Source organism: Polypterus senegalus, chromosome 5, assembly GCF_016835505.1.
Source record: "Polypterus senegalus isolate Bchr_013 chromosome 5, ASM1683550v1, whole genome shotgun sequence".
In the NCBI taxonomy this organism is placed as follows: domain Eukaryota; kingdom Metazoa; phylum Chordata; class Cladistia; order Polypteriformes; family Polypteridae; genus Polypterus; species Polypterus senegalus.
Window position 1 is genome coordinate 184,673,166 of NC_053158.1, and position 18,127 is coordinate 184,691,292.

Genomic DNA, 18,127 nt, shown 5'->3' on the forward strand with positions numbered 1-18,127 from the left:
GCAAAAAACAATAAGCCGAGCTACCCCTTTGGGCCTGACTACACAGATACTAATAGGTAGAACTTTATTCGTCCCCATGGGGAAATTTGGCTTTTTTACAGAAACTAGATAGATAGATAGAATTTGGTCTGAACACACTCTGGAATGACTATAAAGCAAGAAAATTAAAAAAAAAAAAATTTCTGATTTGGCTGTAACAGTCACAGTGAGGCATTATGCAGACATATTGCTGTTGGTATAAAGGAGCCCCAGCAACATTTCTTGACATTCTTCTGCTAAATAATTAATTGGCTGAATGATTAGGTGTTCGTGTGTCAGGGAGAGGATGTGCAGCATTGTTGAAAATGGCACACAGTTTTAATTCTTTCCTTCACTACTGCCTCCAAGGGGTCCAGCGTGTGTCCTGTAACTGAGCTTGCCCTTTGAATTAGCCTATTGATTCGGTGGGCCTCCCAGTGTAGAAAATTGCACTGGCATGTGAAGGATCCCACATCCCACAGTCTCCTAAAGAAAAAGAGCCTGCTACTTCTGTGTTCTGAGACCAGTCCAAGCTGTCATTCATGTGGATCCCCAAGTACTTGTAGGAGTGGACCACCTCCACATCTACTCCCTGAATAGTGACTAGACATAAATTCTTTTGGTGCGATGAAAGACAATGCTGATGCCAGGATACAGACAATTCTCATCTGCTCTGTCTCATCCCCCTTTTCACTACACCCCGAAGTTCAGAATCGTCTGACAATTTCTGCAAGCGACAAAGCCTGGTATTCTATATCTAGTCCGAGGTTTATAGAGTAAAGAGAAAAGGAGACAGGACTGTTTCTTGAGGTGCTCCGTATCAGAAACTCTGTCCTTGAGTCTTACAAACTGGAGTCTCAGCGACAGGCCATCATCCAGGACACACTAGGCTCATCCCCCTGCATATCTCTGAGTTTACTCCTTAACAGGGATGGCTGTATGGTATTGAGGCACTGGAGAAATCAAAAAACATAATTTTCACAGTGCTGCCAGTTCTGTCCAGGTGAGAATAAGCCTTGTGAAGAAAATAGATAATTATATTCTCTACTCCAGTCTTTGTCCGATAGGCAAACTGCAGTGGGCCCAGGTTATCTGCCACAAGAGGACTCCTATAGTCCAGGACCTGTTGCTCAAAGGTCTTAATGATGTGAGATGTAAATGCCACTGGTCTGTAGTCATTAAGTAGTGAGGTGCCTGCCAAATTTGGTACAGGAACAATGCAGTAGGTTTTCCACGGCAGTGGCACTTTCTGAAGCCTTAGAGACAGAGGACACCACAAAGTTTGTCAGCACAGGACTTCATAACTCGAGAACTGACACCATCTGGTCCCACGACTTTTCCTGTGTGTAGCTTCCTCAGTTGTCTACTTACTTGGTATTTAGTTATGAACAGTCCACATTGATGATTAGAGGTTGATTTGTCGCTGGCCATTCCAGTTGACATGGTAGGAATTGTTGATATAGTAGCAATGGTGTAGGGAGACTGGATATTGGAAGAAGGAGGCATTGACAAGGAAAATCTATTAAAAAAATAGTTCATAGTATTAGCTTTGTCCACATCCCCTTCTAGCACCTTAGCCCTGGATCGCTTGAGTCCAATAATTATACCCAATCCATTGCAGACATCCTACATGTTATTCTGTGTTAATTTGTTTTCTAGTTTAGCTTTGAAAGTTTACTTTTCTTCACTCATCTTTTTTTTTCTTAAGTACACACTGTATGTCCTTCAGAGCCTCCTCATCACCAGATTTACATGCTATTTTTTATAATTCAGGAGACCTTTTAGCTCCTTAGTAATCCGTGGCTTCTTGTTTGGAATGCAATGCGCACTGTCTTTGTGGATACTACTGTGTTAACACAGAAGTTAATATCGTAGGTAATGCAGTGACAGAGTCCCTCAAATTTATGCCCATTTGACACACACATCATTTCCCACTCTGTCATTTGGAAGAAGTTATTCAGAGCCATTTCATCCTCCAGGCTCCACTTCATCTCTATTCTAATGGTAACAGGGTTGCCTTCTAATAGCAGGTTTGCAGTTGGAAATAAGATAAATCAGGTTGTGGTCCAATTTGCCTAAAGGAGCAAGTATGTTAACACTTCAAAGCATCTATATTTGAATGCAGCAGGTCCAGCTTGTTGTTTCCTTAAGTGGAACCGATCACAAACTGATAGAAATTTGTCATTGATTGTTCCAAAGTCACATGATCTGCCTGATTAGGAGGATTGCCCACATTCCCACAAAAGTACCACAGATTAGGTCATTATAAATCTTAGCCTATCTTTCTGTCTATTTGTAATTCTCAGTGTCTGATCTCAGCCCTCACCCTGACTCCAATCTCAAGTAACCTCTGGCCATGAGCCGGCTTCAGATCCCATACTGGGGTAATATCCAGCCAAGTCCCAGAATTACCTTTTGGAGCAGCCTTCTGTTTGCTCCTTGGACACCAGCCTAGACCTGCTTTTAATGACCCTAACGGCCAACACTCCTGAGTCTTCAGTTGCCCTTATAGTACAGGGCACAATCCCCAAGACAGGTGCTGCCACCTCTATCATGGAATGGAAAAATCACAATCCACCTATTCCCTGCTAGGAACATTTGCTCTAAGTTGGTTAGTAGATATTGTTTTTTTGGCATATTGGACATCGTGGACATTACTGTCTGCCCCACAATCAAAAGATGTAACCCCACTCTAATGTATTTTCAGGAAATCCAGCGTATATATAAGGTTTACCATCCCCTTCCGGTGCCTTTCTTCAACATACATCATTCCTGATAACATTGTTTCTTTGTTTTTCCAACAAACAATCTCAGCTCTGACCTATCCTCTGATTCCATTGCCTGCCTGCAATTCCTTTCTTTACCAGCCCAATCATTATACTTTAATGAGTAGTTTTACATGTTGCTAAAATTGATACATTATATATATATATATATATATATATATATAAGGACTCGTACAAAGTCACAAAGAAATTCATCCAAATTCACACTTTCTATTTATACTTTTTTCACAAAACTGTGTTGCATTTTAGTGGCTTTTGTCATCTGTATTCTTTTAGCCTTCTTGCAAAGCTATAGTATTGACATTAGCAAACATTTAGTTAGTCTGTTATATTTTCAGCTTCAACACTAAATAAAAATTCTGTGAGGTGTCAAAAGTTACATTATGCATTAGTAAGTTTGATTTTTGGTTTGTTCTGTAATAAGTGATCAATGTGATTATACATCAATTTTAAAAACCCTTCAGAGATACAAAAATGTTGCTGTGGGGTTCTGTATTTAAAAAAAAAAGAAAAAAAGATCATTAAATAAAATACATATTATATATAATGACTAGGAGGAAACACTTTTTCTAATCCTGTCTGTTTAAAATGTAACTTTCATCAAAATTGGAGCACAAACAGCATTCACTTGCCAGAGAAACCAAACATGTAGCTGTTACGTGTAGTTGGTGTTGTTTCCCCCCCGAATTTAGACAGCTCATCTTTGATATTTGCTTTCAGGTTCTGTTCGGCAATTTCTGCAGTATAAAAGGCATTGCTTAATCCTTAATTGGAAAGGTCCTGGTATCTAGCAATACAAAAAGAACAAGGAAGTACTTGTGCTGATGTGCTTTTCTTAATATTGAGGCAATATAACTCTGTATATAACCCTTGCTAGATTCCACTACAAATCCCCATTCTGTTTTATCAACATGGGGCTACATCTGATTTATGTAGTAATTTGCATATTTGTCTAATGTGATGTGAAATTCTTATGTCGTCGTCCCATATTTGGTGGCAGTAATGATGTGCTTCCATTCATGTATTTACATATGTTTGTGTGCTCACATTTCATAAAGCAGATAGCAAGCATTAGGGGAACTTACTGAAGTTCTAATGCAGGAAGCGTTATAGTATATGTAAGATGCCCTAGACTCCCCCCTAACCCTATTGCTTTTATATTAGTATGAGCTCTAAATTTCAGCTAAGAGATAGGGGAGAACAATCAGAAGACTGGCAGCCCTCAAATTAGCCTTTCTCTGGAAAAATACAGATTTTTACCTCTGGTTATTATTGTAATTTGCTTTTATTTTATGGTCCTTATGGATTAACTTTATACTATGTTTTAATTGACTAAATAGGATTAATTTGTTTATTTTTTTCATTATTCAACAAATAAAAAACAAAGTGCAATACAATTGCATTACGTTTGTTTTTCTATATTGCAATCTTTTTTTGTGGATGCCTTATCAGTGGATTTCTGCCTAAAGAAGTAGTGCTGTTCTCCACACTTTTATTGCAAAACAAAAAGTGCACATAACTTCTGTAGCAGCATTTTAGCTCATGACCAGCATGAATGTTTCTTTACATTGTGGTTGTCGAAGTCTATCTATGTATCTGGCACCATATCCTCCTGAGCTAAGTGAGACCCAAGTGGTAATCAGTTGATAGTTCACCTCCTCTCTTTTACCAAGTGTCTGAAACATGAGACCCTAGGTCAGAAAATATAATTAGAAAGTTGAACAACTTTGGTCCAGAGGTATGCTACTGTGTAGTACATTTAAAAACAGCCTTCAATTCAAACAGCAGGTTTCTTTTGGAAAATGCATGGCTAGCATAGGGACCCTGTCATAATCCATTAAAACAGTTCAAATCAGGTAGGAAGTTTCTCCCATTTGCACTCCTGTGGAGTTAGTGCATATTACCCCGTGAAAATGCTCTGAAAAATTGTTAGGAGCATACTGTGCATACAAACATGTTTTTGTTCTCCTTTCAGCTACTTGTTCAGAATTGTACTGAGGTGGTCCTTTTGTGTATCGACACAAATCTTTTTCTGCTAGGTTTTACAGATTAGGAAATACACTGATCAAGGTTTTTAGTTTCAGAACCTACATTGTGTGTGATGGTCTGTCTGACTCTATCTAAATAGTACCTTTTCAACCTTTTGTATAAGTTCTGGTTATTATGACAGTAAAGTCTAAGGAGAGAATGTCAAACTTAATGCAGTTTCTACATTTTGTTGCCTTGAGAGTATCAGATCACCTCACTAGAAATTACAGTGGATGACAAATTACACACACAACCGTTTCAGCATAGTCTCACATTTCCAGCATATTGCAAGTTTGCCACATTCTGATAGACAATAACATGCTGCCTGATAAAACCGGTGCCTGCACAAAAGCTTTACAGGTACAGCAAGTTCAGCCTCAATCTTGGCCCTTTTATTTCTCTATTTCAATTCTGTTGCAGTATTCACAGCTAATTGGAGGATCAGCCTCAAGAACTGTGGACCCAGAGATGTCCAAAGTCCTACCCGGAGGATCAGCTTTAAACAGCTGCTCAAAGTAGCCAGCCCAGCGGGTCACAACTGCAGAATCAATTGTAAGGAGTGTTCTATCACCAGCCCGGACCATGAGTCTCCAAGGAACAGATTTAGATGTGCTTCTTGCTTTTGATTCCTCTGTAAGCAGGACAGTGATCACTAGATGGTAGTGTCACTTGCTCACATATTCCTCTAACAAACACCTCCTTATCTATCCTGAGAGCCCTCGCAGCCATTCTTCTCAGTTCCTGGTAGAGACTAGGGTTGCCATCAAACCATGTGCTGTGACTCCTCTCAATAATATCCACAGTGCCCCACGAGATGTAATACCTCCTTCTGGAAACACCCTGGAAGATATCCTCAGATCTCGCAAGATCCCACCAAAGTTGCTGGATATCTTGGCCAGCCTGTACGCTGGTAATGTGGGTGAGGCAGAACCTACATGTTTTTCTCAGTTGATTCTGATGTTCACCAGGGGTGTCTTCTTGCTCCTACCTTGTTCAGTTCTTGCATGGATTGTGTGTTGGGCAGGGTTTTATGGTCCAGTGGCTGTTGGGTATCTGTTGGCGAAGAAAGATTCACTGATCCCAACAATGCTGCGATCATTGCAGAGTCAATGAAGGCTCTGATTGGAGCCCTCCAGAGACTGAGTAAGGAGTCTGAGTGTCTGGGCTTGTGAGTGTCCTGGATAAAAACCAAGATCTAGGCATTATTGAGCTCTTGGGCACAACCATCAGCATCTGCAGAGAGAGTGTCAATGCCATCGAGAGGTTTACTTACCTCGGCAGCAACATCCATGTCTCTGGTGACTCTTCCTATGAAGTCAATAGACGGATTGGGAGAACATAGGGTCATGAAGTTGCTGGAAAGGGGTGTGTGGCACTCCCAATATCTTTGCAAAAGAACAAAGTTCAGAGCCATTAGAAACCTGGTGCTTCCTGCTTTGCTATATGGCTGCGAGGCATGGATGCTTCCCAGTAACCTAAGATGAAGACTGGACTCCTTCAGTACAGAGTCTCTTTGAAGAATTCTTGGGTACAGCTGTTTTGACTTTGTGTCAAACGAGCGGTTGCTCATGGAGTCCCAAATGAAGCACATTACCTGCATTGTGAGGGAGCGTCAGTTACGGCACTATGGCCATGTGGCACAATTCCCTGAGGGTGATCCAGCTCGCAGGATCCTCATATTTGAGGACCCGAGCATCTGGACCAGGCCAAGAGGACACCCACATAATATCTGGCTGTGGCACATGGATGGTTGTTTCTGAAGTGTGTGACTGAATCGCATGTCTGCCTGGGGGTGGGTTGCCAACTGGGATCCTGAGCTGTTTTGTCGTGTGGTGGAAGTGGCAACGCGCTGCACCAGAGAATGCTCCCCTACCTAACCTGATCTGAGGTACTAAAAGTAGAAACAACAGTAAGAACCACAAACCTCCATCCAATCATGGTGAATGTGGTATTGTATGAGCATCTTCGAAGGATCCAAGAGTTCTGCTCAGTAGTCATTCATCTGTAAGATTAAGCCAGAACAATGCTGGGTCTTTTAGTCTATCAGAATGATTGAGAGAGAGGAGAAATTTAGAGTTCTGTACTGACATTTTTGACAGAACATTGAGCAAGTGTTGTACTTGTACAGCTCCATGCAAGCTGTTCTACAAGGAAGAATGAACCAGATTTTCTCCATAGATCCAATCAGTGTAGTTGTGCAATCAGTGGCCTGCAATATAGGTAGTTAGACAGACAGATGTGAAAGGCACTATATTAGGTGGAAAGTACACAGAAACTATTGATCCCAAAGAACAATTCAGAAGTTGCTGCAGAAATCATGACAGAAACTTTGCCAAAAAACTTTAGGTCAATCTAAAGTTCAAGCTTTCAATAGCTTTTGAGAGAATAAATGATCAACACCACCCAGTCAGAAGGAGGTGCATAACAGGCTATAAAGGCTGTTGGCAAAAATGACCTCATATAGCTAAAAAGCCATGCACTGGCAGAGTGTCTTTGTCCATGACAACCAGTACTTTATATAGTATTATATACCCAGCCTTCCTTATCAGTTTTTTGAGTTAGCCGACATCATTTGTAGAATTTTTGTCTGAGGAAAATGCCACTTTGCAGACTGGACCTAATAGAACCAACTGGTAAAATGCAATATTTGTAACAGGTCCTCCTTTCTGAACACTTGCAATTTTAATTCTTTCCTTTCTTATCGTGGAACAAACATTTACTACAATCATTTAATCATCATATTTTAAGTAGATTAAATTTAAATACATAATGTGAGAAAATTAGAGGATATTGAACCTTCTTATATATGCAGTGAACGAACAAATGCACATACTCATCTCCAATGCAAAATACAAGGTCATTCAAACAAATCTGTCTGTTTTAGAGAACAGCCTTGCATTAAGATCTTCCAAAAGCTTATGTGGCAAATCAGTGTGGCAGGCAGCTGTTATTGCATATTGAGACTTCTAACTGGCTCAACTATTTTGTATAAAAATGTAAAGAGTTTAAATCTGTGCCTTATAACTGTAGCACATGTAGCAAAGGACATTTATGTGTGCTTTATGCCTTCATGTCAAAACAAGACACTAATTAATGGCAACTGGCATTGTTTGCATGTAGATGGACTATGTATGTTCCCTTATATTATAGCCTGAAATCTGCAGAGATCATTAGGTCAGGGGTTCCTTTGTTTTGCAATAAAACAAATTAAAGGTAAATAACGAAGATAATATTGCATCCACAAAATGCAAGAATTTGCAGATTCTCCTCTTTCCTTGCAAAATAAAACTTAATGAGCAGGTATGGCCTACACCATCCTATTTGCTTGATTACCTTATGTTTTGATCTATCATTTCATTATTTTTTTAAAACTGTTGACATACATTTAATGATAAAGCTAGGGTGAATAAATCATCTTTTTAATTGTTAACACTATGCTCCATATTGTGAAGCCAAAGGCCTTGCATGGGACTCTAGGGATGAATGGCTGTTCATTACATAGACCACATTTCTGAAAGATCAGTTTCTTGTTTTAGAAGCTTAATTCATATAAACCCGCTGTAAGCATTTTTGTATTATATGAATATGTTTGCATGCATGCAAGTTTTATATGATTGACCTTAAAAGTTACTTTAAATGTGTTTTTCTGTACTAACTGCTTAGTTTCTTTTTATCATTTAGTACAGTGATGACGAACCTTTTGGCTCGTTGTGTCAAGAATTCTAAAAATGCCTAACTTAACTTAGCTAGCATATTGCCCTGCTAAACAAATAAGAAACTGTTCTTTAAATATTAAATTATTTAAAAACAAATACAGCCCAATCATGTATGGTGCTTTGTATTATAAAAGTCAAAGAAAATTCAGTGACTTGCAATTAGAGAAAATGGTATGTGCACTGATAATTGGGATTAAAATAGTGCACTAAAATATTACCCTACTTTTAATAGTAATTTTTAATTGAACTGACATCAATTAATGATTTTTTTGTTTTTGAGTTTTAATAGATAAGTTGGTAGTCATTACTTTGTGTACTTCAAGCCCAAGGAAGTAGTACTAACTTAATCTGTTACTCGGTTTCTTTTGGCCATTTTAATGTTGTTTAGTACTGAGAATAAGGTCTTGCAAAACTATAATGTGGAAAATAAGCCAGTTTTTGGAGGGATTAAGAGAGACAGTTGAGAAAAATGTAAAACAGTACATTCTTAGAATTGAAAACTGCTTGCCCTTTACAGAAGTGAGAGAAAACAATGTCAGCACTTGATTTTGCAGACTGTTATCGACACAGTATACCAAATAAGTCTTTGAGGTTAATAACTTCTTTACCTCTGCAGCAGTGTTGTTTATGCAAGCTCTGAACCGCACAATGAAAAAAACGTTATGGGATAACCCTTATTTCATACGTAAGTACGAGATAAGGGTTATACCATAATGTTTTTTCATTGTGCGGTTCAGAGCTTCCGTTGTTGTCCGTTCAGTTGTTGAACTGGCTACTGGCACAAAATAATTTGCTGCATTTCATATGAGCAACAAATGTAAAACCTAATTTCACACAGACGCCGATAGTGCACTCATTTTGGAGCCTGCAGTTGCATATCTCGTACTTGCGCCATGAAAATGTGCTTCCGGTACAGCGGTTAGAAGTCAACTGAACTGTGTGGCTGCCGTGATGAAGGATGATGTGCTGATATGGATGGTGAGACTCCATTTTAAGCTCTTGGTTGTGCGGGGTCTCATATTTCTTATATTTATGTTTGTTCAGTTTCTTTGGTAATTCAGGTCTTGATGAACGCTGTCGTGTCACCTTTGACACATGTGTCATAGGTTCACCATCACTGATTTAGTACATTGTTTTGATTTTGATTTGATCATTTTTTTCCTACAGGCTTGTTAACTACTGCTATTATCTGACTTTTAAGTTTTTAATTGAGTTGTGGCATTTTTTAAACAGTTATGTCTTCATCCTTTAAATACAACAATTAAAGCACCAAGAGCGGTCTTGTATTTTGAATTGAATGTCTGCTCATCTGTGTTATTAAAAGTTTCAATTTAGAACTGATTACAGTATGTACCTTTTATGGAATTTTTTTTCTTTTCTTTTAGAAGGTTCTCTGCAGCAACGACTTTCTGTCTACTACGATTAAGGTTCAAAAGTTCAAAGTTTAACTATCAGGCAAATCTACATTTAGTAATTAAAACTGTGCTTTAATTTACAGTTGCAAAAATTGGGAATCATGCAGTATTAGGTCTACTTTGCAATCTACTAATACACCAAGGAGCATTTTATAAAATAAATGCACTAATTAATGTCTTCTGAAGCAATAAGAGGATCTCTAGATATCCTTTTCATCTTTGTAATCCCTGTCTCAGAAGAGTTATGGTACACCAGAGCCTAACAATTGTCACAAGGCATAAATATATGTTAGACAGGTACCAGTCCAATATACTGCAGTAGGAGAATTGAGTAATATAATTACAGTGTATAGACTCCAGTTTCATTTTTACATACATATAAAATACATACTGTATATACAGGAAAATACTGATACAGACATGTTGCCTTTTACTAATGATGAACTGAATTAAAATTGCTTAAATAAGGACATTATTTTACATCATTACTGCAGCAGTAGACTTTGTGTCCGTTCTTAAGCAAGTGTTTTTTAAAAAAAAAAATCTGAATAGAAAGAGTGCTGCTTTCAAAATAGACCCTTTAGGTTTATTTTAATCTATTATTATTATTACTCATTAGTTGTCTAACTCCTTTACTCAAAACCATTTACAATATTTGTTATATATATATATACTGTTTGTGATTCCTTTTTTCCCACCACCTAAATGGACACAGGCAGGTTCCTTGACTTATTCACTGCCACACGGTGCCAGTGATAGGATTTGAACCTGCAACCTCAGTCTAAAATCTGTCTTAGCCAGTACATCACACTGGCTTGTTTATGTTAATCATTCATGCTACTCAGAATAAAACCAAGAGAAAGACCAGTGTTGTCAAAAATAGGTGGACAGGAGATAGAAAAATAGTGCTAAGATAACCAAGAACTTCTTTCAAATGTCTATCATATAATATTTTTTAGAGGAGATTATGATTTTCTTAAATTTTTTCACAATTTTCAAGCAGCTTCTGTTTGCCTACAATTTGCAGCTTACTAATATTGTGCTTACTTTTTAGTTATGTATGTCTTGGAAGAGTTATGATACATTTATAAATCTGCATTAACTGTAAAAACTGTGCAGCACATGTCTATTGCTGTATCTTCTGCAAGTTGTGTAAAACAAAGAGTAAAACATAACACAAATTGAAACTTGGTTAATATTTTAAAGGTTCTTGTGATATTTTTCACATTCTTGTTACATGTATACTGAGAAACCTACACTGTGATGTCTTTTAGAATATGATTTTGTTTATGTAGAGGTTCTTGGTCAGAACTCTTTTTATATATCTTGTGATTCATTTATTGCAAAAATTAGCCCTTTCTCAAACACATTTCCTTTCCTTGGGAAGGTAATACATATTGCAGAAATACTTTATAGCTAAAGTAGGGTTTTATTTTGTCTTAAATAACATTCCCGTAATTTAGGCCGTTTGTTTTAAAAAGCTTTCTACTGTTGAATAGATGGATCATCTAAATCTTAATTAGTTGTTACTTGCTCTTTCTGGCAGTTGAGATTTAACACCCTCTTGTGGACATTGCAAATAAAATAAATAGGGACTTGATTCATTTTTCTTTTGGGTGTCTCAATTAAAAAAAGCTAAACAAGTGAATTTACAGGTTTATTATATATGAAAACTCTCACAGATTACTCATGTTTTTATTTATTTTATGCACATGAAATATAGTGAAAAGGGAAGTTTGTCTTACAAAGTTAATTCCACACAGTGTCAAACAGTAAGCCATGTAATGTAGAACTGGGGAACCACGAATGTGAGTCATTAGAGGATATCTAAAAATATCCAGGGATCTGTAGGGGTTTGTTTGTTTTTTGTTGTTTTTTTGAGTGCATACTGACAAATTATATTTTTAGTCTATTATTTTTCAGCTAGGCTGCTTTTATTTAATATTATGGCATGATGAATCTTAGTAGTTAATATAATATTCAGAAATATATTCAGTTATAAAATCTTAAACAGTATATATTCTGTTCTACAGTGCACCGTTGGATACTTTAATTATACAATAGATAGTTTCAAAGAAAGTTATAAAACATTGCAGTTTCATTAATTTCAAAGTTTCTAATTCTGCTTAAAAAATTCTGAACATTTTGCACTCATGGAGTATGTGGAGAGCAATTGATTCTCTAGGCCTTCTTTCAAAGTTAGGTTGTTACCATTTGAGCCAAATTGTGAAAAAGGTCCAGACTGTCCTCCATGTGTATTTCAGGCAGTATGTTGTTTTGGCATGTCACTTGTTATATATTGCTGGCAAAGTATAAGCAGTAAGAGAAACAAACACAGTTATACATGTAAACATAACTGACAAGAGTGTCTATTTGGCAAGTCAGTTAACTTTACACACTTGCTAAATTACAGAATTACTTGTAAATCTCTTTGTTAAGTAGTGGTTGTCCACTTGACCCCTGTGCAAGACCCCTGACCTCCTCACCTTACAGTCCCATTCAGCTGTCAGAATGTGTGTCTCTCACATGCTTATGCTTATTTTACACTCAGGCACCCACTTGCATATTTGCATATTTGCATATATGCCACTTAATATTTTTATTTCTTTAATCTAAATTTTTTTTTTGCTGATTCTTATTATTTCTGGGAGATTCATCAGGTGGGTCTTCTAAAGCAGTGCTGTTTTTGGTAATGGGATCCTTTCATTTTTTTATGGTTCAACCTGCTTGTTGGCCTAAATCCCCCGATCCCCCCCAGTGTGTGTATCAAGGCTTGGTACTGCAGTTATAATTAGCTGCATTGACAGGTGGGGGAGATTGAATCACTTCAAGAAGGTGGCTGTCAGTTTACAGCATCCAGCATGGCTTTCCCCTCCCTTTTCAACAAACATCAGTCTTTGGCTTCCCACGCACCCTTTCTCCCTTCAGGGGCCTAAACACCATTTGTTCCCATTTTCTAAATTCTTGCCATGGAGTTGTACATGGGGGAGTTTTCCTTTACTTAAGACAGAACCGTCACAGAATTTCAGCAAATCAAACCATTAAACCGACACTGTGAAGTCCTTATAAAAGAAAACAAGCTACCTTGAACATAACTGGCTTTTATTAGCCATTAATAGTTTGTCCTTGTAAGCATGTTACTGCGGGGTTAATCCATCCGATGTAATATACAGATAGTTATTCTATTTTTTAAATATCATGAGTTGATTTTTTATTGTTCTGATTTATCCCAAAGCAAGTTTACTTTTGTGTAAGAAATGCATCGTTACAGTATAATTTAATTACTAACTCAGTTTCAACACATAAGCAGTTAGTTTTCCTTATTTTAAAACACACCACTAATAGAGAAATTAAACCCTGATAAAATGTAAGTCCCAGGTATAACCTTGTAAAGTATACTGGATCCTGTGACTCACAAAATCAATCATTTAAAATTCAGAATATAGAATGTCTAATGTTTGATGTGTGGCCATGGTAAAGATTTAAATTGTGTTTCATAAAAAAAAAAATAGTCCAAATGTTGCATTTTTGTTAGGGTAGAAGTGAGATTCTGCAACGCTGTTGTAACTTCTTATACCTGCTCTACTTTTCTTTTAGCTATCTGCTTCATCTTAAAGATGGAAAAAAATATTCTAGCACCTACAGTAGCATGCAAAAGTTTAGATGTTTAGGCACCCCTGCTTAAAGTGTCTCTTACTGTGAATAGTTAAATGAGCAGGTGATGAACTGAGTTAAAGGTGACACATTTCTTTTCAGCATTTTATGCAAGATTAGTGTATTGTTTTTGTTTTTCACAGTTGTACAGTAAGAAAAAGAAAGAAGAACTGCTTGTTAGATTTCTAGAAATAAAAACCCCTGTTTGACTTCAAAAGACCTTCAGGACAATTTAGCAGACTTTGGAGTGGTGATGCACTATTCTGCTGTGCAACAACACATGGACAATTATGACCTTCATGGTAGAGTCAGCAGAAGAAAACCTTTCCGGTCACCTAGCCACTAAATTCAGTGCTTGAAGTTTGGAAATAAACATCTAAACAAGGCTGATGCATTTTGGACTGCAATGTGCAAAGGTATGTTTGGAGAAAAAATGGTGCTGAACTCCGTGAAAAGAACACGTTTCCAACTATTAAGCATGGCAGTGGATCGATCAGCTTTGGGCTTGTGTTGCAGCCTGTGGCATAAGGAACATGTTAATGGCAGAGGGAAGAATGAATTTATATACATATCAGCAAATTCTGGAAGCAAGCATTATACCATCTGTAAAAAAAAAAAAAAGTTCAAGATAAAAAGACGATGGGTCCTACAACAAGATAATGATCCGAAACACACCTCAAAATCTACAATCAAATACCTGAAGAGGCATAAGCTGATGGTTTTGCCATGGCCTTCACTGTCCCCCCCGACCTAAACATCAAAATCTATGAAGAGATCTCAGAGGAGCAGTGTATGCAAGATGGCCCAAGAATCTTTCAGAATTGGAAGCCTTTTCCAAAAACAAATTTGCAAAAAATACCCAAATATTAATTAAAAGACTCTTAGCAGGCTACAAAAAGGATTTATAAGCTATGAGACTTGCCAAAGGGGGTCTTACGAAAGACTGACCATCTTGGGTACCCAGACTTTTGCTTCAGGCCCTTTTCATTTTTTTGGTTTTTCGTATCTGTGAATGATGAATAAATATTAAATAAAAATGTAATCTTGCCTAAAATATTAAATAAATATGTCATCTTTAACTTTATGCCTTTTCAGTTCATCTTCTGCTAACTAAACTATTCACAGTAACAGACATATTAAGCAAAGTTGCCCAAACTTTTGCATGCCACTGCATTTGCGAGAAAAACAGATTTCCAGCACTCCATGAAAAGTGTAATACTAATTCACAAGTCAATCTAGTATTCACAAATTCTATTTATAAGGGTGTGATTCCAACTGAACAATTGACTTCATTATTCCAGACTGCACAGACAGTTTGCAATCATGAAATTATTACTGTTCCAGAATATATATTAGTATTTTTTTTTCCTATGGTTCTGTAGTGAATTTAAAATTAAATGTTAAAAGAAAACAATATACTTGTATTCATTAGATTCCTATCAGTAATCAAATGATCAAAAAACACTTTTTTTAGAATTTTGAGTGACTTTGAACTTGTCTGTGGTGCTTTTAGTAAACAATCCCCATGCCAGTTCTGCAAAGAGTGCTGTGAACAAATAAAAGGAATAACTGGTGGAGGGGGTTTGGAAGGCATGTATTGTATTTGCAAGAAACAATGCGTGTTTTCACATTATATCATTTGTATCCCTGTATGCTTTTCTGGTTTAATACAATTTCTTTGCACACTGTTCATTGCAAACAATCCTAAAATAGCAAATCTTACATTTTATCATTTTTTTATAGTGTAAGAAAAAGCATACACTATTGTGTCCTGATTTTGCCAAGTCGGGAACCTGCCCAAAGGGCAACAAATGCAAATTGCAACACCGACAACAGCAGAACCGTCCAAGGACCCAAGAGTTGGGAGTGAGGAACAAGCAAGCCGAGAACCAACTACAGCAGAAAAGGTTAGTTATTTTTCCGCGACAAGTTTACATTTATATACCTTAAACGTTTTTATATTTTGCTGACATGAATGATTTTGCAAAAATAAACCCCATTAGGTTTAGGTGGTTATCCCAGTTTATTCAAAAGTAGCTTCTTTTTAGTTGTACAATCCTAATTTTTTTTAGTGACTTTAATTATTCTTTACTATATAATAGTTATGGTCTTTTACTGTAAGTTTTAGAAATATTACATACTTAAAAGCCTAGAACATACAGTACCATTAAGAGTTTCTCAGACTTGGTGGGTTTATTTAAATCATGTATTGCACTTTGCATTTATATTGTTGTTGCTGCTGCAAATGTGAAGATGTCTTGTGTGGTAGACAAATACTTGCACCCCTCTCTCACTGGGCAGGTACTGATTCTTTTTATTGTTATTTGTTTTTGGTTAGTGTTCCTGTTGCTCAGCTCTTTTAAACAATGTGGCTTATGTTCACCTAGAAAACCTTTAGCTTACAGGGCTTTGATGACATCATGTATTTTCTTGTCAGCACTGAAGGAGTCTCACAGAAACCAGAAACTGAAATTCGCCTTCAGGAAAATGAACATTGTCAGCCTCAGCTTGAAAAGCTCCCCTCATACATTGCATTAAATTCCTCCCCAAGCACCCCAGAAACTGAAGACAAATTCTCTCTAACAGTGATTGAGGGATCTGAAGGTATAGGTAAGTTTGTACTTGGCAACATTCTTACCTAATTATCACCATGGGTGGCATGGTGGTGCAGTGGTACGGCTGCTTAGAATTTGCATGTTCTTCCTGTGTCTGCATGGGTTTCCACCCACTGTCCAAAGACAAGTAGGTTAGGTGAGTTGGTGATACTAAACGTAACGTGGTTAGTGTTTGGTGTGTGGATGTGTGTGTGTGTTCACCCTGCAATGAACGAACACCCTGTCCAGGGTTTGTTCTTGCCTTTTTTCCAATCTTATCGTTCAAGCCCCCCAACAATCTGGATTAAGTGGGTTAGACAAATGACAGGACAATTATCATCTTAAAACTGATACATGAAATGATGCATCATGGATGCAGATAAGGTCGAAGAATTCTATAGTACCATATCAATGCTGTTTTATAAAGCAGTGTTAACTGAAGTAGTTTTAGAAAAGTGTGCCATATGCCATTATGGCACAATGGGAAATGTTAATTATTGCATTCCAGGGTGAAAGTGTTCCTTGCAGTGGTGACACAGATATACAGGTGCCGGTCATAAAATTAGAATATCATGACAAAGTTGATTTATTTCGGTAATTCCATTCAAAAAGTGAAACTTGTATATTAGATTCATTCATTACACACAGACTGATTTATTTCAAATGTTTATTTCTTTTAATTTTGATGATTATAACTGACAACTAATGAAGGACCCAAATTCAGTATCTCGGAAAATTAGAATATTGTGAAAAGGTTCAATATTGAAGACACCTGGTACCACACTCTAATCAGCTAATTAACTCAAAACACCTGCAAAAGCCTTTAAATGGTCTCTCAGTCTAGTTCTGTAGGCTACACAATCATGGGGAAGACTGCTGACTTGACAGTTGTCCAAAAGACGACCATTGACACCTTACACAAGGAGGGCAAGACACAAAAGGTCATTGCTAAAGAGGCTGGCAATACAAGCAATAGGGATAACCGCACCCTGGAGGGGATTGTGAAACAAAACCCATTCAAAACTGTGTGGGAGATTCACAAAGAGTGGACTGCAGCTGGAGTCAGTGCTTCAAGAACCACCACTCACAGACATATGCAAGACATGGGTTTCAGCTGACGCATTCCTTGTGTCAAGCCACTCTTGAACAAGAGACAGTGTCAGAAGCGTCTCGCCTGGACTAAAGACAGAATTGCTGCTGAGTGGGTCAAAGTTATGTTCTCTGATGAAAGTAAATTTTGCATTTCCTTTGGAAATCAAGGTCCCAGAGTCTGGAGGAAGAGAGGAGAGGCACAGAATCCACGTTGCTTGAGGTCCAGGGTAAAGTTTCCACAGTCAGTGATGGTTTGGGTTGCCATGTAATCTGCTAGTGTTGGTCCATTGTGTTTTCTGAGGTCCAAGGTCAACACAGCCATCTACCAGGAAGTTTTAGAGCACTTCATGCTTCCTGCTGCTGACGAACTTAATGGAGATGCAGATTTCATTTTCCAACGGGACCTGGCACCTGCACAAAGTGCCAAAACTACCAGTACCTGGTTTAAGGACCATGGTATCTCTGTTCTTGATTGGCCAGCAAACTCGCCTAACCTTAACCCCATAGAAAATCTATGGGTTATTGTGAAGAGGAAGATGCAATACGCCAGACCCAACAATTCAGAAGAGCTGAAGGCCACTATCAGAGCAACATGGGCTTTCATAACACCTGAGCAGTGCCACAGACTGATTGACTACATGCCACGCCGCATTGCTGCAGTAATCCAGGCCAAAGGAGCCCCAACTAAATATTGAGTGCTGTACATGCTCATACTTTTCATGTTCATACCTTTCAGTTGGCCAACATTTCTAAAAGTCAGTTTTTTGCGTTGGTGTTAATTGATATTCTAATTTTCCGAGATACTGAATTTGTGACTTTCATTA

At 37.6% G+C, this 18,127-nt stretch overlaps 1 protein-coding gene across 2 annotated transcripts in view; it reads left to right on the plus strand.

The window, feature by feature from the left end:
* The window catches only part of zc3h3 (zinc finger CCCH-type containing 3), a 243,221-nt gene that overhangs the window by 198,660 nt on the left and 26,434 nt on the right, over window positions 1-18,127 (plus strand). For both annotated transcript variants that reach the window (XM_039753748.1, XM_039753747.1), the window contains exons 10-11: window positions 15,361-15,524; window positions 16,055-16,227. In XM_039753748.1, the coding sequence (XP_039609682.1) occupies window positions 15,361-15,524; window positions 16,055-16,227 (337 nt within the window). The remainder of the gene's footprint in view (window positions 1-15,360; window positions 15,525-16,054; window positions 16,228-18,127) is intronic.